This window comes from Eublepharis macularius, chromosome 8, assembly GCF_028583425.1.
Source record: "Eublepharis macularius isolate TG4126 chromosome 8, MPM_Emac_v1.0, whole genome shotgun sequence".
NCBI lineage: Eukaryota > Metazoa > Chordata > Lepidosauria > Squamata > Eublepharidae > Eublepharis > Eublepharis macularius.
In genome coordinates, this window is record NC_072797.1 from 3,394,595 (window position 1) to 3,416,059 (window position 21,465).

The 21,465-nt window shown below is 47.9% G+C and overlaps 1 protein-coding gene across 1 annotated transcript; it reads left to right on the forward strand.

Moving 5' to 3' along the window:
- Positions 1-2,600: 2,600 nt before the first annotated feature.
- Positions 2,601-21,131, forward strand: C8H9orf24 (chromosome 8 C9orf24 homolog). The gene is made up of 7 exons (XM_054986621.1): positions 2,601-2,735; positions 6,564-6,711; positions 8,383-8,495; positions 10,420-10,495; positions 12,469-12,682; positions 18,686-18,775; positions 21,023-21,131. Exons 1-7 carry the CDS (start codon positions 2,601-2,603, stop codon positions 21,129-21,131), a joined length of 885 nt encoding a protein of 294 aa, XP_054842596.1.
- Positions 21,132-21,465: the final 334 nt, after the last annotated feature.

Consider the following 21,465-nt stretch of genomic DNA (forward strand, 5'->3'; position numbering starts at 1 on the left):
CTAGCTGTCCTTGACATAGAAATGGGGAAGTGCAGGTTATCTGGTGTTAGTCCCTTCCCCACTAACTGAGATTCTAAATCTGGATTATGCTCTGATTTAAATACTAGGGGGAAACTGGCTCTGGTTAACCCTTGCGCCTGCATTTTTGCATGAAACATAACCAGATTTGGGTTCTAACAAGATTTCTTCACTGCACTTGTGAGGAGGCAGGGCAAGGGGAAAGCAAGAGACATTTGAACTCAGCAACACGTCAGGTTCATGTACACAACAATTGTGGCCCCATTTGCCCTCTCGAATGAAGCCTGAATCAGCATTTTCATTAAGTTTTCTACTGCAACCCCAAGATCTCTTTCTTGGTCAACAATTGCCTCTTCTGACTTCATCAGCATATATTTAAAGCTCCGGGGTTTTTTGTCCCAAACATGCATTACTTTCCATTCACATCGTATGTTTTGTGCCACTTTGTTGCCTTCTCACTCAATCTTCAGAGATCCTCTCTCGGCTATTCATAAACTGCTGTGGTAAAATTTAGCAGGAGCAAGACGGAACCAGACAGTCCAAAATACTTGTCCAAAAGTTTTGTTCCACAAGATCTATTATCCTTCCTCCAGACCTACAAGATGTTCCACCAGGCTTGAGGTCAAGGTGTGGGTTCTTGCCCTTTGCCGATCTCCTCTTAGGGGGAATTTTAAAAAATCCCTCGTCCCAGTTTTCCCCCACTGACATGCTTTCTATTTGTCAGCCAGTCCCCATCTCATAATGTATTGACAGGGTTAAGCGATATGGGTTGCAGTCTGAATTATATGTTGTCTGAATTTTATGTTGTTAATATGATTTTATTGTTGAATATATTTATGTGATGTTATGTGATCTGCTCTGAGCCCGCTTGCAGAGAGAGTGGACTATAAATCCAATGAATGAATGAATGGATGAATTTTATTTATTTATTTATTATTTATTTATGTCATTTATAGTCCGCCTTTCTCACTGAGACTCAAGGCGGATTACACAGTATGAGCTTAGTACAATCAGTATCAAGTACATGAATGAATGAATGAATGAATGAATGAATGAATGAATGAATGAATGAATGAATGAATGAATGAATGAATGAATGAATGAATGAAAGGAATCCTCCTTATGGCAGACCACTGACTTCCAAGCTGTGGATGGGGACTCACTGTGTCTTAGCTAGAAGGTATCCGGGGTAGTTGCCCTGGATCTCAGGCTAAGCAAAGTCCCCAGCTGCCCTTGGCCCCACCTCCAGTGGAGGGGAGAATACAGGGATAACAGATTCCCTATGGCACATGCCCCTACCCCTCTGGGGCTCAGGCAGCCAGCTCGACAACTGAAGGGCCACCCCTTGCCTGGGCCCAGGGGAGCACTAGTGGGTGGGGGGCAGCAGAGGATGCAGTGGTTCTGGATCCCCATCCTGGACTTTTGCCTAGGGTCCCAGAATCACCGACTGCCCATGATTATATTAGACCCTTCCACCACTCTGTCCATGGAGTCTGGAGGCGGAATCCTTGTCGTATGGATCCCCTCCTCCCAATATGTGGGCTGTAACATCATCCCAAGGATGGAGTAAGGATGTAATGGGATTCCCTGGGGGCTGATAAGGTAATATATGTAGTTTTAATTCAGAGGCACCAAACACGCTATGACTGGCCAAGTAAGCATCCCGGGGCCAAAACCCGAACCAACCTAATGCTGAAGATCTCTAAGAAAGGAGATTCCACGACTTCCTAAGGGCAGCTCCGTGTGCAGAATTTTCATATAGATAGAAAGTTTCACTGTCAAACCATTTATACTGGGTGAAAAAAGTCTAGAACAGAACGTAGAGAGTGTGGTGGTAGAACACCTGGGCAAGATGCAGACGGTCCCAGATTCGCTCTGCAGGATCTCCATTTAGAAGGAAATCTGGCCTGGCACAGACCTCACTGGAGGTTTTGGGAAGCCCAACACTGGACTAGACAGACTGACGGTGTGGAACGTACAAGTGCAACTGAACTGTTCTAATCTCCCTCCTGTAATTCCGCAGCCAGTCCTTCACACTCTATTATTAGAATCAATTCATCAAGGTTATTTCAATTGCTGGGCAACGAACAGTTGAGGGCTGTTTGCCTCTCCGCCTTGCTGGGAAAGAGCTGGTTGGCAGAGTAAGATGCTGGAGGAGAGAACCCCTAGTCCCCAGGGGTGCTCTTCCGATCTTGTGTATTTAAAATCCCTCAGAAAGGCTCCCGTATTTCAAAGTGACACCCTTTGGGTGCTATCCCTTTGCCCCATGGGCTGTCTAATTTTGTCCGGCTCACCTGTATTGTGGCTGCTCTCCTTGACTGTGACATCACAGCTGATGCAGGCAGGGCTAGTAACATGGGGGAGGAGGACGTGGGATTTGAGAGACATGAGCAGCTGTAGTTTCTTACCAGAGTACAAAGGTTCCCCTTTATTTTCGTACCTGCTGGAGGGTGGTGTGGGTTCACAGGTAGGCTCTTCTAGAGTGATGCACAAAAGCCCCTTTTGCTAGGAAACCTCAAGAGCCGTAGAGACTTAGTTTAGCTCCAAGGCAGAATTTTCCAGGAAGCCCAGCCTTTGGCGAGATGTTCGTCTTTGCACATAAGACAGACACTCCCATCAGCACCTACACAGACTCATTCCGAGTGCCCTGCCTGACCAAGGAGAGCTACCGGGAGCCCTCTCTGCAAGCGTGGAGTGCAGAGAAGCCGCTATCCAAGGTAAAACTTCTGCACGCAGAGGTCCAGCTGGTGCCCAGGGCTGTGTCTGTGGGTGAGAGCGCTTCATGCAGCTTGCGGAAGAGAGCAGACAGGGGTGATAGCTTGGATAATTTTGGAGCGCTAAATGACTCAGTGTCAGGGTTCAAATGTTAGACTGAGTCTGGGGAGATTTGGGGTCAGTCCCCCTCTCAGCCGTGAAATTCATTGGGTTATCCTGGCCCAGTCTCACCCAGCCTCCCCTATAGCAAAATTTACCGGGGTGGAGGAGCAGCAGAGATGTATGGTGCCCTGAAATCTTTGGAGGAAGGGTGGGATAAAATAGATTTTTCAAGAAAGTCTTTATATCATCTGTTAGTTGTCAGCTGAACTGGGGGGGGATGTTCGACAAACAGCTTTGTATCCTGTAAATGTGCCCCTCATTTTTGTTCCGGGGGGGGCTCAAAAGAGGGTAAGCAAGTCCCCCCCCTTTCTTTTGAAAACAAGTCATCCAGTAACTGAATTTTTTTTGAGGGGGGGGGAATATTGTATATATATTTTATATATGTTCACTCAGTAGTTGTTAGTGGTACTTTACTCACTTATCAGTGCAATCCAAAACAGAGTTAAACCCTTCTATATCCATTGAAGGCAACGGGCTTAGAAGTGTTCAGCTATACTTAAGATCGCACTGTAAATCAACATGAATTTGGTGTAAGAAACATAGCACTGGAAGGAACTCCAAGGGTCATCTAGTCCAGCCCTCTGCACATTGCAGGAAATTCACAGCTATTCCTCCCTTCCCTCTCCCAGTGACCCACACTAAATGCTCAGAGGAAGGGAAAACACCTCCAGGGATTCCCAGCCAATCTATCCTGGAAGGAAATTCCTTCCCGACCCCAAAGTGGCAATTGGCATTGCCCTGGGCATGTAAGAAAGGGCCACAAGAGCATCGCACCAGTGTAGTAAAGAGTCCAGTAGCACCTTTAAGACTAACCAACTTTATTGTAGCATAAGCTTTCGAGAACCACCGCTGTCTTCGTCAGAGACAATAAAGTTGGTTAGTCTTAAAGGTTCTACTGGACCCTTTACTCTTTTGCTACTACAGACTAACACGGCTAACTCCTCTGGATCTAGCACCAGTGTGTTTATTGTATTTTTGCAAATCTATATAAAACATTTAATTTTTTAAAAGTATTTGTGCCCGCCAACACAGACAGCTCTTAATACTGGTTTTGCCCACCAAAACAACAGGCCTCTCTCTCTATAAGACCACGGGCATATCCCTTCAGGCTGCATCAGTGTGAAATGTTTAATGTTTGAAATGTTCTAACGTTCATTGCCTTGAGGAGCCTGAGTTGGGAAGAAAGGTAGCATAGAAATGTTTTAAATGTGTAAAAGTTTGTTTTCTAGTTTTTTAAAAATTTTATTTTGGAAATTTGTACCACCTTTAACCACGAGGAAAGGCAAGGTAAAAATGTTTTAATCAGTAAATAATACCCTGCCTTTCTATTCATGAATATAGAATATAGAAAGTAGCTTCCAAAAAACTGTCCAAAAAGCCAGGTAAAAGAAAAATATGTAACTGAAAGGCCTCTTCGATCCCTGCTGGACTCCTGCGTTGACTTGGCTCCGTTTTGCTGCTCACTTTCTTGGCCTCCTAGAAAAAGTGAAGTTGTCCGGTAGCCAACTAAGGGCAAAACCAATAAATGCTGAGTATAAAGAATTCCATTACTCTGCATTACACTCTTGTTGGTAAGATGAGCCAGGCTGTGGCAACTTCCCAGTTTCCAGGAAGTCAAGGGAACTGTTTGACCAGCGCAATGAGGTGAGCAAGGCCAGGCCCAAGAAGCAGCTACTCTGTCCCATATCCCTCTTTTACATTGAGAAAAGGTTTGCAACTCAATGTAGTAAAGAGTCAAGTAGCACCTTTAAGACTAACCAACTTTGTTGTAGCATAAGCTTTCGAGAACCACAGCTCTCTTTGTCAGATGCAACTTTATTGTAGCATAAGCTTTTGAGAACCACAGCTGTCTTCGTCAGATGCAACCTGATGGGAGGCGTGGTTCTCGAAAGCTTATGCTACACTAAAGTTGGTTAGTCTTAAAGGTGCTTCTGGACTCTTGACTATTTTGCGACTACAGACTAACACAGCTAACTCCTCTGGATCCTACAACTCAATGTAGGCCTTGGTTCTAGCGTTCATGAACGAGGCGCCCCTATATCTCAACTGTACTACTTCAGACTACATGACTGATATCTAGAGACGGAGAATGGTTCTAGCCAACCCTCTTCCAGACATGCTAGCATCACTGTGCAATGGAATGCTTCGTATGGCAACGCTTTCACTCTCAAGGCCTTCTATAAGGACCTGCCCATTGAATCTCAATAACTTCACTGCAAGAGTCCAAGACTGCATGAGTCCCAGCTGTATTGATAAGTCCCAGTTCAGCATCAGTTTGTTAGGAATAAAGTCTGTTTCCCAATACCCAGCATATATAGATATCTAAGCACAGCCCCGTTCTCGCCCTCAATCCGCCCCCCCTTCTATCTACCGCGAATATGGGAAGGAATCTAGCTACAGTAGATATCTACAGGAATGCGAGCTAAGAGAATGTTTGAATAAAGTCCAGAACGACAAGGTTATGTATCTATGGCATCGGCTCTTTTCTTGCTAAAAGTTCAACACAGACAGATAAGCTTCTCTGCCTGCTTTCCCAGGCCAGCATGCAGGGAGGAAACCGTGTCAACTAACAGGATCTTTTACACGCAAGATTTTCCACAGCATATCAACAAATATCGCCTTAGCATAACAGTTAACATTAAGTCCCTAAAGTACGGCCGGGGCTGCTAAGACCATGAAGCTTAAGTATAGCTTATGGCAGGGGCCATGATGACCCTGACACCTTCCCTCTCTGCCAGCTGAAATGGTCGGCTCACCAGACCCAGGGCTGATGCAGGGGGTGTTCCTTACCCTGGGGTCTCCACAGCCTTTCCTAGTGGAAAGATTGGAGGACATCCCGCAAGATTCCAGCACCCAAACTGGGGATCAAAAGGATAACCATAGCATCTCCCACAGCTTCTAACAACCCTACCACACTGACCTTGATTGACACACGGTCTAATGTGGTACCAGGCTGCTTTGTGCATCTCCTGGTCAACGTACCTATAACAATAATGGTTCAATTGTGGGGAGGAGAGCTGAGAGAGCGCCCTTTGCCAGAAAATCTGTGTGGAAGTAAGTTGGGTAAGAGCCAATAAACCAGCTGTTCAGTTGTGCTCAATTAAAAATATGGTCCCCTGTTGGAAATAAGTTTGCAACCAGGAGTCCTGCCTTGCAACAATGGAAGCTAGTACCATGCTTTTAAATACACAATACACACACACACACATCTTGCAAGATGACATCTTCCAGATGCCTGACTTTGTGACAGGTTCCTAGTGCTCTGTCACATGGAGAGAAAGACGAACCCTTTTATTCCTGCACTTGTTTATATAGGTTTGGATCATAAAACTGTTTTTTATCAGGAGCCAGTGCAGTGTAGCAGGTTAAATGGTAGATAGACAGACAGTGCAATCCTATGCAGAGTTACTCTGGTCTACGCCCATTGACTTGGACTGGATTAAGTCTGCATAGGATTGCACTGTTAGACTAGGAAGTCCTGAGTTCAAGTCCCTGTTGGGTCCTGAAGCTCAACAGGGCGATGTTGGAGCAGGTCCTGTCTGACTTCCCCGATGGGGCTGTTGTGAGGGTAAATACACTCACTACATACCCCGCCCTGTGCCCCAACACGGCATTCTCTCAAAGGCTCTCTTGCAATTATGCTGGTGTATCTTCTTGCTGCCTTTAAGGGCTTGACAGTGCCCAGAGTAGACAACCAAGTGGATCAAGCACATCTGGAGAAAATGGTGAAGAAAGCAGTTCAGGAATACACGTACAAGAATTCTACGGAACCGACAGCTTATCGGCCATACAAGTACTGGGTGACTAGGGAAGAAGGTACGTGCTGCTCTCCCTTCTGCATCCCTGATTTATTGATTAAAAGTTCCGATCTCCATCCTGAGGCCCTTTAGTGGTTGCTTCCATTCCTACGCAGGCAACTGGATGCTTCAGACCACGTTTCCTTAACAAGCAGCACGGCAAGCCATGCCGGGTGTAGCAGTTTGTGCTCAGTTAAAAATATAGTCCCCTGTTGAAAATAAGTTTGCAACCAGGATTCCTGCCTTGTAACTATGGAGAGGCTAGTGCCACACTAAACACACACACACACACACACACTACACACAAACGGTGTCGCAGTTTTGAGTCCCGTACACAGGAGAAAAGTGGGTTAGAAAAAATAAATATATAGCCTTTCCCCCGTCTCCCATGACTCCCTCTCTGCACCTTTTTTTGGCTACCAGTGGTGGCTGGTGGTGATTCCCGTCCTCTTCCTGCCATCATGTGTCTGCTGTGTAAAGAAGGTAAGACTCGGGGCAGGTGATGACCTAGCTTGAATGACTTATTTAAGTCATCCAAGGCCTTAAGTGAATGTTAAGTTGCTGAAGCCCTGGTGCTGCACAACCAACAAGTACCTCCTCCTTTCCAGACATACACAGTCCAACTCGAATTTCTTCATCCTGGCCAGCTACATAAACCATTTGCATTGTCTAGTGTTTTTCTCCCCCTCCTTTTGCTATTTATAGCACCCCACTCCCTATAGCATATGGCCCATTTGTTCCCCTGCTTTTAAGCTTTCAGGGAACTTGTAGAGCTTGTCTTCCTTCGGGGGGGGGGGCCTTTGGGGTTATGTCCGTTCCCCTGTTTTGTAGAATGCTTTTTCTGGCTCTCTTTGGGCTAGGTTGAAACTTTGGTGGTAGTGGGGGAGTTCCTATAAGTTTTAAAAATATCTGGCCAATTTTATTGTGTGTTTTGTTTTGTGTGATTTAATTTTTTCCTGTGAATCACATTTGAATCATTCTTTCAAAAAGTAACATGCAGACAACTAAAAATAAATGTTTCTTTTAAGGGAAGCACACCCTTCAAAGTGAGAAAGAGCACATGCTTACAGGAATTTCAACCGTATCTTGATATTTTTTATTAAAGATGGCCTGAAGCATTTGGCCCTTTGTAAGAAAGGGGACCTTTATTTGGTTCAGGGAACCTGCTCTCTGCACATGTTCACCAGTAGACTTCTGCCAGAGATGTTAGAATTTTAGCCCCATCCTGCACCCGTCCCACATCTTGTGGCTTGTTTGACCTCAACAAGCCTCCTGTGCTCTGTGGTCCTACAGAGCGCCATGCAGTGCCTTTTTGCAGCTGTTCTAGGCTCATCATGTAGGGTAGCCAACCTCCAGGTGATGCCTGGTGAGCTCTTGGAGTTGCAATCAATCTCCAGGTGACAGAGATCAGTTCCCCTGGAGAAAATGGCTGCTTTGGGTGCACTCTATGGCATTCTGCTCCACCAAGGTCCCTCCCCTCCCGTCCCCAGGCTACAGGAATTTCCCAACCCAGATCTGGCAACCCTAGGCTCACACCATCCATCCACGTGGTTGAGCCCTGTTGGCCTGCTAGAATTCCTTGCCACCCCCCTCTTTGTATCAGACTCACCAACTTTTCTCCATCCTCTGTGGCTTCTTAGAACATTCTGTTATCCATCCCATTGAAAATGTTATTCTCTTTAAATCGCAGAAAAATACAACCCAGTCTTTGTTGGTGATGATAGGTATGCAACGTGGAGAAACGGGCCCTACAACAGCGCAACGTGGAACAGATACACCACCTACCTTCCACGGATACCCAGGGTAATCCCTGGAACCCCTTGGAGACTGCATACCCTTTCCTAGCTGGGGAGAGCAGGGGAGGAGCAATGTTCCCCTGGGATGGAGGAATCTCACCCTTGGTCCTGACTAGAGATGGGCACGAACTGAAATATAAACCAAAATTAAGCACGAACCAGGCTGGTTCATGGTTCGCGAACCACAGTTCATCAGATCCCATTTCTGACAAACCACCACGAACATTTAGGCTGGTTCGTTTGGTTCATTTTTTGGTTCATCACTGCAGACAGCCTGGTGCCAATCAATCAGTTTCCTAGGCAATGGGATGGACTGCCTGCAGACCTTCTGCTGACCCGGAAGTGAACTCCTGCTGGCCTGGAAGTGACCTTCTGCTGACCTGGAAGTGATGATTTTCTGACCTGGATATGACGTTTTCACGAACCAAATGAACCGGTTTGCGAACCAGGGGCAGGTTTGTGAAAGTTTGTGGTTCATGAAATTTGACGAACCACGAACCACATGGTTCGGTTTTTTCCCGGTTCATGCTCGTCTCTAGTCCTGACTGTGGTTTCTTTATACATGTCACAAGAGGGATATGAGATTGCGCTACTGTTGGGTTGCCAGCCTACAACCACTCCGGAAGTCTAGGGGGGGCAGAGATTCACTGGAACAGTGTCCTACGATATCCTTTTCATAACCGGACGTGACATCACTGCAACTTGGGGTGTTCTATGTGTTGTGACAATACTATACTGGCTCTGGGGAAAGGAGATCCATCCACCTAGGCTTGAGCTCCGTGAAGAAAGGGTGGGATAAAAATGTGATTGGCAGATAGGTAGGAATAGGGCTGGGGAAAGAAGTGGGGGAACTCTCACCCGGGTCATCTCCTGGGAGGAAGTGGTGGCCCTGTTACTACATACGCGCAGCATGCGTGCACTCCCGGGACTGTGTGATGATGTCACTTCTGGGAAGTGATGTCATCACATAGGCCGTGGTCACCCTGGGAGCGCCCCCATTCTCTACAGGGGGCCCAATTCAGCCCGGATCAGGCCTGAATTGGCCCGGAATGGGCCACTGCGGCACGGGGGAGCACTCAGCTGCCCAGCAGCAGCCCAATCCGGGCTGTTTCGGGTCCAAATTGAGCTGAATTGGGGCCAAAATGGCCTGCATCAGGCCCAAATCACCCTGGAATGGCTGCTACCATGTGGGAGAGCACTCCTCCACTCGGTAGCAGCCATTTGGGTGGAGGAGCACTCCTCCACCCAAAACGGCCAGGAGCAGGGGAAGCAGTTTTGGGAACTGCCGGAATGCCGTTCCAGAGTGTTCCGGCAGAAAAAAAGCCTGGGTAGGTATGGTAGATTGGCAAGGAAGTAGATTGTTCAGCTCTCTGCCCTGTTTGTGGGCAAAGCAAAAGGTGGGACTGGATTGTAAGCTCCATCTTGGATGTGAATCCTTCCCCTGCGTTGTCTCTCCCCAGGCTTGGGGGAAAGTGCCTGCGATAAGACACTTCCAGGAATTAAGAGGGAAGAAGGCAGGAGTTCATCTCCCCTCCTTTGCTTTCTTGATTTCACCTAAAATTTAGATGAGCCTTACTTCATATGTGAATGCTTGGCAACGTGGTTTCACCAAATGCAGCCCTCCTCGACATGACTGCTTTGGCTGTGTCACAGCATGCCCACGACACACAGTGCCCTTCCTAGAGCAGTTGGAATGATTTAAGCGCCAAAGCACTCAAAGCAGCCTGCCTGCAGCTCCCAGGCAGCCTCCTGTCCAGCCACCAGGTAGTGCACAGGGCACGATCCACGCAGCTTCAGCTTCTCAGGTGTATCATGCTCCTTCACAGACCCTCCACGTGTGAGATTTTGCGCCTGACCTTGCCACCCCAGCACCAGACTGCTCACATCCCGCCTTCCAGGTTTCCATGACGAAAGCTGATCTTTCCTTGCAGGATGCCGGGATGCAGGCCGTACTTCGCGGGATGCCCATGCAGTACCCTCCGAAACCAGAGCGTCTCAACAGTTACGGTAATTCGGCCACATCCGGCCCTAATGTTAGAGCAGGGAAACCGGGCGGGCAAAGGGGGAGAGCAAATGTTCATCCATACAGATAGGTTAAAATGGGGTAGCAAATGGCTGCAGGCATTTGGGTGCACAGTGCACCCTGGCTCCCCCCACCCCACACACCCAAGGTGGCAAAAGTTCTGCTACAGTTGAGATGCCAGCTACCCTCTTCTGGAAAGCTCACACACAGGCTATGAACGCCATCATGCACCGTTGCACAATAATTCTGAGCTGCCCTCCTAAGCATTGAGGTCTCTGAGCATTGAGGTCTCTGGGAGCCAAGCTACACATTAATGTTTTCTAACATTCACCGAGTGACCCCCAAGGTGGCCCCATTCTGCTTATGATAACAACCGAGCACAGGTGGTGAGTATCAGTGAAATAACGATAGCAATTGTATACTGTTGCTGGCCAGCTTTAGAAGAAGGGATTGAAACTTCTGACCCATTATACACAGTTAAAGTTTCTCTCTAATCCATCCATTCTTTGTCCCCCCTCCCCATTCCAAAATCCCCCTTAATTCCTTCACTGATTCCCAAAGGAGTGTCATAACATTATGGCTGCCACTGAGAAGAAATTGTTCCTTTTTATTATGGGATAAACAAAGTGTTGCTTCAGAGGCAGTGTGGTATAGCAGAGGAGTTAGCCGTGTTAGTCTGTGGTAGCAAAATCAAAAAGAGTCCAGTAGCACCTTTAAGACTAACCAATTTTATTGTAGCATAAGCTTTCGAGAATCACGTTCTCTTCGTCAGATGCATGATACAGAGACTGGGTATAGCAGTTAGGGAGCTCTGACTCTCGAAAGCTTGTACCCTTGCTCTCTACTCAAATCCAAAAGTTAGGGTGTCAACCGAGGATATTGGAGTCCCAGGTTCTAATCATCTACCAAGAAGCTTGCTAGGTGACCTTGGGTCAGTTACTAACTCTTTCCCAGCCCAACCAACCTCACAGGGTTGTTGTAAGGATATAATAGAGACAGGAGGACGTGTTTGCCGCTTTGAACTTCTTGGGAAAATGGAGACAGAAATGCCCTGGAAAGCTGAGGGTCTTTTTCCTTAATGAAAAGCAGCAGCAGGTTGCTGTTTTGAAGAGAGTAAAAACACAAGGTGGGGAGAAGGGTCCTCGCCACTTCACCAGGGTTTTTTCCTGGGCCAAATTGCCTCTGCAAGCTGCTTTTCCTCCATAGGAACATGCTCGCTAAGAGCAATGATGCATGTGGACCACAGTATGTGGGAGGGGGGAGCCACTGACAGCAGAAAATTTTGAGCCAAAAAATGGCCAGTGTGGAAATGCCTAAGCATTCTTGCCCTCCCAGACTGCTTTTCATTTGGAAACAAAACAAACTGGGGGCTTTTTACACAATTGTGGCCAGTAGGCACATTTTGCCCCTTTGTTTCTCTTTGCTCTCCCTCTTCCTTTGAAAGCTCAGAGCAACTTTCCACAGTCTTGTCCAGTCCAATTCTTCAGCAACTGGCAGCTCCTCCTCTGCGAGCCAGTTTGGTGTAGTGGTTAGGAGCGGCAGGACTCTAATCTGGAGAGCCAGGTTTGATTCCCCACTCCTCCGCTTGAAGCCAGCTGGGTGACCTTGGGTCAGCCACAGCTCTCTCAGAGCTCTCTCAGCCCCACCCTCCTCACAGGGTGTTTTGTTGTGGGGATAATAATAACATACTTTGTAAACATCTCTAAGTGGGAGTTAAGTTGACCTGAAGGGCAGTATATAAATCAAATGTAGTTGTTGTCAGTGTGGCTTCTGGCCATGCCCTGGGACCCAAATCATGGTTGTGTGAAGGAGGGCTTTCCGGACCCCAGTCAGCTTCACCAGGAGACCCTGAGTTCTAGATGTTAACCCCCCGAAACGCCTCTCCTTTCTCGTTCTCCCGGGCACACGCTGTCCTCTCTTTTTCTCTCCCCCTCGCCATCCCACCCATTTCCTTCAGAGCGGGAAGTCGTGGTGAACATGCTGAACAGCTTGTCGCGGAAGCAGCTGCCGGCTATCCAGCATCGGCACACCATCCCGGGCAGGGTGCCATACCAAGGGTACTACAGCCCCTGCACTGGCCGCCACTACTGCTTGCGAGGGATGGACTACTACGTGGACGGAGCACCCAGCAACGAGCAGCAGATCAGCCAAATAGTTGAGAAGATTGTAAGGTTCGAAGGGTTGTGACGTACAGGCCCCCCCAACTCTCCCCTCGGGGCTGCGGGGGGCTTGGAAGTGGGCTCCCAGCAGCCAGAGGGGGTTTCAGACGGACAGCTGCCCCATTACTGAAGGCATACCTGCCTGGAGGCTTTGAAAGAGCTTTGGAGAACATCTAATGAGCTTAGATCTTCTCCAAAGCAACCTTGGGAAGGTGCCGCTGTGTGCCAGTCTCACAAGACCTTAAATGTTGCAGCCCTATCAAGTTTACTTGGGTGCATTTTTTTCCCTGGGCGATTAATCATGATTCTCTGGAGCTGTGGCTTTGGGTGTCCTCGATATGTGGATGACACCCACCTCCAGGGTTTTTTTCCTGGGAAAAGAGGTGGTGGAACTCAGTGGGTTGCCTTCGGAGAAAATGGTCACATGGCTGGTGGCCCCGCCCCCTGATCTCCAGACAGAGGGGAGTTTCGATTGCCTTCTGCGCCGCTCGGCGGCCACCAGCCATGTGACCATTTTCAAGAGGTTCCGGAACTCCGTTCCACCACGTTCCAGCTGAAAAAAAGCCCTGCCCACCTCTATATCTCATGATCTCAGCACCCACCCACCCTCCATGGCTCTTGCAGCCTGGAAGTTGAGCTTCATAATGGGAGAGGCGGACTCAAAGGTATGAGGATCCCAAACCGTGGAGGGTGTTAAACACCTTAAATTGGATCCAGAGGCTAATTAGTAACCAGTGCAGCTGCTTCAAAGTCTGTGTTATATGAGCTGACCATGGTTGCAACCTCGTATCCACATTTTGCACCACATGAAGTCTCCAGAGCATCTTCAAGGGTAGCCCTACATAGAGCAAGTTGCAGCAGTCTAAACAAGAAGTGATTGTCACATGGATTGATGTGGCAAGGTCAGATTGAGATAGATCTGGGGAAAGCTGTTGGGCCTGGAGAAGACGGGAAAATGCTGTTCTAGCCACCATGGAGGCCTGTTTGTCCATGAAAAGCTTAGAATCAATCCATATCTCCAAACTCTGCAGCAGAAAGGTTGCCTGTGGGTGGCTGGGTTTTGCCACCATCCTGATGAAGATGCGGAACCAAACAGCCACCTGAAAAGCAGGTTGGCGCCGTGGCCAGGAGCACTTTCTGTCAGTTGCATCTGGTTTGCCTGTTGCCTCCTTTATTAGACTCAGCCAATTCGGCCACGCTGATCCAGGCTTCTGTATCCGTGCATTTGGATGAGTGTAACACACTCTCTCTTGGGCTTCCCCAACTGCGGCTGGTCCAAAGTTGGGTGCCAATTCTGGCTTGGGAAATTCCTGGAGATTTGGAGATGGAGCCTGGGGTGGGCAGAATTTGGGGAGGGGAGAGACCTCAGCTGGGTATAATGCCTTAGAGTCCACCCTCCAAAGCTGCCATTTCCTTCAGGGGACCTGGTCTCTGTAGTCTGCCAATCACCTGTAATGTCGGGAGAACTCCAGGCCCTATATGGAGGTTGGCATGGCAACCCTCCCCAGAATGAGGTAGCCCGATTATTGTCCGGGACCAGCCAATCGGATCATATTCTGCTCATTTGGAAATGGCTGCAAGTCTGTCTCTGAGCTCAGTTCAATGTGTTGGTTATGACCTTCAGAGTCCTTCATGGCCTTGTGTCCAAATATTGGAAGGACCGTCTCTGTCCATATGTCCTCATGTGCCAACTGAGATCTTCAGGCTATGATCTACTGGCTGTTCCCCAGCTTATAGTGGCCCACCTGGTGTCAACCAGAGCGAGGGTTGCCAGGTCCCCCCCACCCCGACAACTGGAGGAAGGTTGGGGACTTAACAGATTATTGGGGGTGCTTACCACATCCTCCCCCTCTCCCTGGAGGTGATGTCACATGTTATCGGTTTATTTTCAAGTTTATCCCAGTTGTTAACTATTGTAATGCATTCATTGCAATGGTGGTTTTTAATATATTTGGGGAGCCATCCCGAGCACTGCTGAACGTGAGATGTGGATATTTTGAATCCATAACACAATTATTTGAACCCAGCCTCAGCCTACAAACTCTCTCCCAACCCCACGTTCCAATATGGCCTAAAACAGATTGAAGTATGTTCTCTCTTTCAAGAGGACCTTTAGCTCAGTGGCAGAGCGTGCGGTTTGCACGTTGGCTAAAGTCAGTCTTCCCAGATCTGGAAAAATGATAGGCACAGATGAGGCGCATACAGAGAAAGTCGTTGTGCACAGTGCTTCAGTCAGTTCTTAGTACAGTCTCAGCTAGGGCATTGGAGATCAAGGGACAGATAAAAGCAGATAAATTTGGTAAGAATGTAGCGTAATCCACTATGCTGAGGAGTGGGTTGGACTAGGATTTTTGGAGAACTAGGTTCAAATTTCCACTCTGCCATGGAAGGGCGTCCTTGGGCCGGTCATACACTCTCACCCTGACCTACCTCAAAGGGTTGTTGTGAGTATAAAATAGGAGAGAGGAAAGTTATGTAAGCCACTTTGGGTTCCCACTGGAGGGAAAGGTGGGGTATAAATGAAGTAAAAAAAAAAAAACCATTCTTTCTGCAGCCGGAGACCACTGAGAGCGGGACCACAAGTGACGCCTGACACAGGTTGGACACTAGTCAGCTTCCCTCAAGTTTTGATGGGAAATGTAGACATCCTGGTCTTGCAGCTTGGCTCTCCGACTGCTGCCCAATGGACTTTTCAACTGTCACTTGTCCAACATTCTGCCAAGCTGCCTACATTTCCCATCAAAACTCGAGGGAAGCCGACAAGTGTCCAACCTGTGTCAGGCGTCACTTGTGGTCCTGCTCTGAGTGCCCCCCATATTGCATCAACTCCGCATACCACAGCCAGGGCATCACGGTGCATTCACAAGAATGCACCAAAGAGTGAAGCAGCAGGGTCACCACGAGCAGCCAGATGGCAGCAGCCAAGGATGCAACTAGGTCAGAGACTAAAGAACCACAGCCAGACCTCTGACTGTCTTTCTGGTCCTTCCGAAACAGCACGAGGGGGAACGATTTAGCTTAGATCAGCCATTCTAGGATTTGGATGAATCTTCCCCCCCTCCCAATGCTGTTTTCCTTAAAAGAAATCAGCCCTCTTGATGGCTCCTGACCCCAGTAAGGGGGAAAGATGGGAGTCATGGGATCTGGGATATGAAGCTGTACACTCAGTTACTCCCAAACCTTGACTGTTTCACTCTTCCCCGTTTGTGGCTTTTGGGTACTGGACCCAATATGCAGAGTCTAACTGAAGCTTCAGACGTGTCGTGTAAGCTTTCCACAGGAGGGCCACGGCTCAGCGGTAGAACGTCTGCTTGGTATCCAGGAAGTCCCAGGTTTGATCCGTGGCACCTCCCCATTAAAAAACAGTAGATGATGAGAAAGACCTCTCCACGACCCCCTGGAGAGCTGCCACCAGTCCGAGCAAACAAGACTGACCTTGATGGACCGAAGGCATTCGGCAGTTTCCCTTGTTCGGTGTATGTGTCACCATAGAATGACGCTGCTCTTGGGCAAGGGCTGTAGACCTGCATTCAGTTAAGCAGGTGGAAACTTTTAGCCTTCCAGATGGCCTCACCGAGGCCTTATGGAGGGCAGGATTTTGCAATTAGGGAGGGGCTGCATGGATTTGACTAGCCTCTTCCTCCCTGGCCTCCATGACTAGTTGCATGAGTTCATCACCACCCCATAGTGTCGTCCAACTCCCTCTGCCCATCTGCCTCTCAATGTCTCTCCCTTCTGCAGGGGCACAGCCCTGTTCATTATTATCTGCTAAAGGCTGAGTCTGGTTGCTTCCACACTAGATGTTCGGCCTCACTTCGATGCTAACAGGAAACGTTTCTTGCCCACAAAGCATTGTGGCAGTCTCATGCATCTTCCAGCATTTCCCTGGCTTTCCTGTGATCTTTCAAAGGCTTGAGTTACTACAGACTTTGTGGGGAAATCACAGCAACTGCTGTGTGGGTGGTAAAGTCTAGATCTTTCCCAGGCTTGCCCGCTTTGGCACCACTTTCCCTGTCCTAGAGTCTCTCTATGAGTCTCTCTACACAAGAGATCTTACACGGGGACGCTCAAGTGTCGGGAGATGCAATGTTAGCCAGGAAGCATAGTTTTAAAAGACAGAGCCGGCGGAGATCACTCCTCAGGGAGAAGATGAAATTAACAGAGACAAAGATGAAATTAACAAACTCTCTAAGGCAGGGGCAGCTTTGTCTTTTTAAACTATGCTTCCTGGCTAACATTGTGTCTCCCAACACTTGAACGCCCCATCTCGTGTGGAGAGACTCTACACAAGATGCCTCGGCACATGTTTGTTAAGTGTAAGGAGACACAATGTTAGCTGGGATGCATAGTTTTAAAAGAAAGAGCCAACAGAGATCACTCCTCAGAGGGTTTATTAATTTCATCTTCGCCTCCCAGAAGGCTCTGTCACTTTCACCTCTCCAGTCTAAAACTGTGTGGGATGGCAACCAGAGGGCAGCAAGGAATGGAAATGGGCTGGAGCTGCCTTCCAGAGCTGGGCTTGGACCCGGAGTGGTTATAATGGACTGAAGTTTCCTTTCTGGCATTTCAGAGCCCCTTCACACAGTTCCAGTATATAGCAGAGCCTTTCCCCCTGCTTCTGGCTCTGTCTTTTGGCTCTGTCTTTTTAAACTTCCCTCCCCTGCTAACACTGCATCTCCCGACACGTGTTCTTCACATGTCACATGTAGAGAATCCCAGTCTTCCATGGTAGCCATTCCCCCACTGTGCCACCAGGGGGCTTTTTAAAGAAGACTCGATCAGTAATCAACAAACTGCTAAAGCATTATCATGCTAGCCAATCTGTTTATTACTGATTTTTAAAAAATGAAAAAAGCCCCAGTTGCATGGCCAGAAGGAACGGTTGCCACGGGCACGTGGAACAGGGAAAATGTGGCACAGGCCGCCGTGAGAAAGCCGCATAGCCACAGTACTGAATTAGCAGCTGCAATAGCAATGAGGAAACCCTGGGGACTTATCCCTGTGGGGAAGCTGCCTAAATTGATGCTTCCCAAGTAAATGGGTGTTTCCAAAGTATGGCACCCAGTCTGAGATCAGCTGCCCTCCCCTGTCCCCTGCTTTCCACACCATTTATCTGTTTCGTCTGTTTCCGTAATGCACTCCAGTAATGCATTGGAGATTGTTTCAGTATTTGATGAATCAAGCTGGCGTCCTCTTCTAGGACAAACCATTTTCCGGCTTCAGTTTCTTCCTCTCTTCTTGATGCAATTTATAATTAACTAATGGAACCCACTTCTGCAGGATGTGGTTACGGTCAGTGGCTCACGTCGCTTTAATCAAAAGCTTAGAAAAGTCCACAGGGAATAGACCTATCAACAGCTCTTATCCATGCTAGATAAATGGAACCTCCATGTACAGAGAGGGTCTAGATCTGGGCACTGCATGTCAGGAGGAAACAAGAGAGGGCCCTCTCCTCCAGAAGGGGGTGGCTGCTGCTAGAAACGCAAAGCAGGAACGTCGCTGCCATCTCAGCTCTTCCCTCTTGTTCTGAGTGGCACCACCGTCCACTCCAGTCTTGACAGCTATTGAGGCAGGACAGGACGAATTTCTTCTGCACTAAGAGAGAAAAACCTTAGTGCCCAAGCAGGAGTGTGTTCATGCAGGTACCTTATACTGAACCAGATGCTTGTTCCATCAAGGTCAGTATTGTCGAAGGCTTTCACGGCCGGAGAACGATGGTTGTTGTGGGTTTTCCGGGCTGTATTGCCGTGGTCTTGGCATTGTAGTTCCTGAGTATTCCTGAGTATTCCTGAGTATTCCTGAGGTCAGTATTGTCTGCTCTGACTGGCAGCTGCCCTCCAGGGTCTCGTGGGAAGGTCTTTCACACCACCCACACTACGTGATCCTTTTAGCTGGAGAGGCTGGGGATTGGTTACTTGCCTAGCAGCTGCTCCTCCCCAGAGCCACGGCCTCTCCCCTCCATACAAGGTGAGGCCATTTCTTTTCCCTAACAGCCATCTCTTCTTCCTCTTCCAGGAATTTCCCGTTATACGACAGTCAGCAAGAGATGATGCTATGCGCACGTATGCCCGACCCGCCACCCTCTTTCCCATATATGAACCTTAGGTAAGAAATCAAAATAGAGGTTCGATGATGGGGTTGCAAGGGAGCGTCGCTGGCAGGAGTCATGTATTACAATTACTTTCTGGGGGGGGGGCAGCCCTGGGGTTCCTTTGCAGCTGGCACATCTGTAACGGCAGACAGGCTTTCCTGAAACACAGCTTCCTGTTCCCATCTACAGATCTTTTGAAGTTCTTCAGATCTCCAGGAAGTGATGTCATCGCACACCACGGGGTTATTTGCCAGTGGTGGGCCATCTTTGGGGGGGGGGGGCTAGCCACCTCCCACCAATCACCAGCGATGAGCGGACAATGGGGCTAACCCCTGGGAGATTGCCCACCACAGGCAGGCAACTGGGAACTCTACATACTGGGCCGATTTGGGCCCCAAATGGGCCGAACTAGTACAAAGCACATGCTCCTGGCACCAACACAATGATGTTATTGTGTTGCCTGTGGGAGTGCTCCCGCACTTCACATGGGGGGGGAGTGTGAGCATAATACCCCGTTCTTTTCAAGGGCTCACACTTGCCTTCTCCAGCAGCAGTAGCCCAGTCGCAGAGGCTGCAACCTTGGTAAATGGCTACTCCCGTACGTAATCAGGAACAATAATGGGAACACCCACGGGAAGTAAACGTCACCTTAATTAACTGTAAACAATTTTTATAGCAGTTTTTTATATATAAAGTGCAAACGCTATGAATCAATTTAGTGACTTAATATCAAATACATATCATAAATTCATCAATATATCATAAATGGGAACATATTCCAAACAGCAAATAACAGCAGCAGACCATTAATAGTCTCAAATTCTGAAGAATTAAGTCATTTTAAGACACAGAAGAAGAACTAACGACGGAAACGATGTTTGGACAATAGGTTCATCATATATGGGTGTTTCTTCAGAGGAGTTAGCCGTGTTAGTCTGTAGTTGCAAAATAGTAGAGAGTCCAGTAGCACCTTTAAGACTAACTGTTGGGTAATAATTTATGATTTATGATTATGATAATGTTTTAGCAGAGTAGAGCTTTGCACAGCTGATAAAGAGTCACAGAGACTTGTGTGTTCAGCTTCTATAATAATGTTTACTACATAAAGGATAAAATAATAAGGGTTACATTGGTGATAAAATAAAGAAGAGCTAACTAGCTTCTACGTCCTTACATGCTGGAGGTAAGGGTGCAACAGACTAGTGGGCAACGGCGTCCTGGACAAAGGAAAGAATGTTAATTGCCCCCAATAAACCTGGTCAGCCAATAATTGATCCTAGATTAGTTCATTAGGCATGCAACTCCCCTTTGCCCTGGCAGGAATAGTTCCTCAACATTTAACTGGCCTCATGCTAATTAATTATGCCTAGCTAAACACAAACAGATTAACCCCTTCATGACAGAAGAGAATGACACTTGCAAATCCCAACACTAACCAACTTTATTGTAGCATGAGCTTTTGAGAACCACAGTTCTCGTCGTCAGATGCATGTGACGAAGAATGCTGTGGCTCTCAAAAGCTTATGCTACAATAAAGTTGGTTAGTCTTAAAGGTGCTACTGGATTCCTCTGATGTTTGTTAATTTTCTCTAGGGAGTTGGAAGCCAGGTACATTTGTCAATACAAATGGCAGGGGCAGGGGGAGAACTAGAATTTGTCCTGTAGCACGAACAAAATTACTAACTCCTGTTACTGTCTCCAGCCCAAGAAGCCCTGTTTCTACAGCTCTGGAGGACCAGAAATTAGACTCAGGGATTCATTCCTCTGTCAGCAAGGGGAACAGCCAGAATGGATCTGTTTCTCTCAAAATGCAAACTGCTAGGGATTAAAAATTGCTGAGACTGGTAGAGAGATCTTCTTGCTCAGGAGGAATGTAAGACAGAAGATCCAGAGGTGTTAGCCGTGTTAGTCTGCAGTAGCAAAATAGCAAAGAGTCCAGTAGCACCTTTAAGACTAACCAACTTTCTCGTAGCATAAGCTTTTGAGAACTGCAGCTGTCTTCATCAGATGCATCGCCAGCTTTTGAGAACCACAGCTGTCTCCATCAGATGCATTGTTAGGTGCATCTGACAAAGTGAGCTGTGGTTCTCGAAAGCGGTCGATGCATCTGATGAAGAGCGCTGTGGCTCTCAAAAGCTTAGGCTACAAGAAAGTTGGTTAGTCTTAAAGGTGCTACTGGACTCTTTGCTATTTTAAGACAGAAGAGGGAGAAAAATACTCCTCTGTCCATCCTAACTCTCTTCTTTTTCTGTCCTCGCCAGGTGGGATACAAGTCATTTCAAGAAGAGTGGAGGGACACAAAGGGACAGCTATATAATTCATCCGGAGTTTGTTTCGGAGTCCTATCCAGCCCCGCCATGTTGGTGGTAGAGTTGAGACAGGCTGCCATTAAAATTGCCGCTAGTGACTAACAGCCGGTCCCATCTCTTCCTGGTTATCCTCACAAATTGCCAGTCAAGGGCAATCACGCATTGATTAGGAGAAGGAATGCCCCCCCCCCCTTCACCAGCAACAGCACCCTCGGGAAACCCGAAATTTCAACTCAGCTCAGAGTTGGGTTATTTTCTCAAACAGGAAACTTAGAGAGCAAGTTTAAGCATCCTTTAAATGCTCAGTCTACCAGAGCACAGTCACCATTGGATGTTTTTCTCCGTGGAACCCCACTGAGAGAGAGCTGTCAAGCTGCCATGTGGTCCTCAGCAGA

Excerpts from the sequence above, each read along its gene's own strand:
- C8H9orf24 (XM_054986621.1), top strand. The coding sequence starts at position 2,601 with ATGTTCGTCTTTGCACATAAGACAGACACTCCCATCAGCACCTACACA. Across the intron at positions 6,712-8,382 it reads CTGGGTGACTAGGGAAGAAG|AAAAATACAACCCAGTCTTT; the intron begins GTACGTGCTGCT and ends TTTAAATCGCAG. Across the intron at positions 10,496-12,468 it reads AGAGCGTCTCAACAGTTACG|AGCGGGAAGTCGTGGTGAAC; the intron begins GTAATTCGGCCA and ends CATTTCCTTCAG.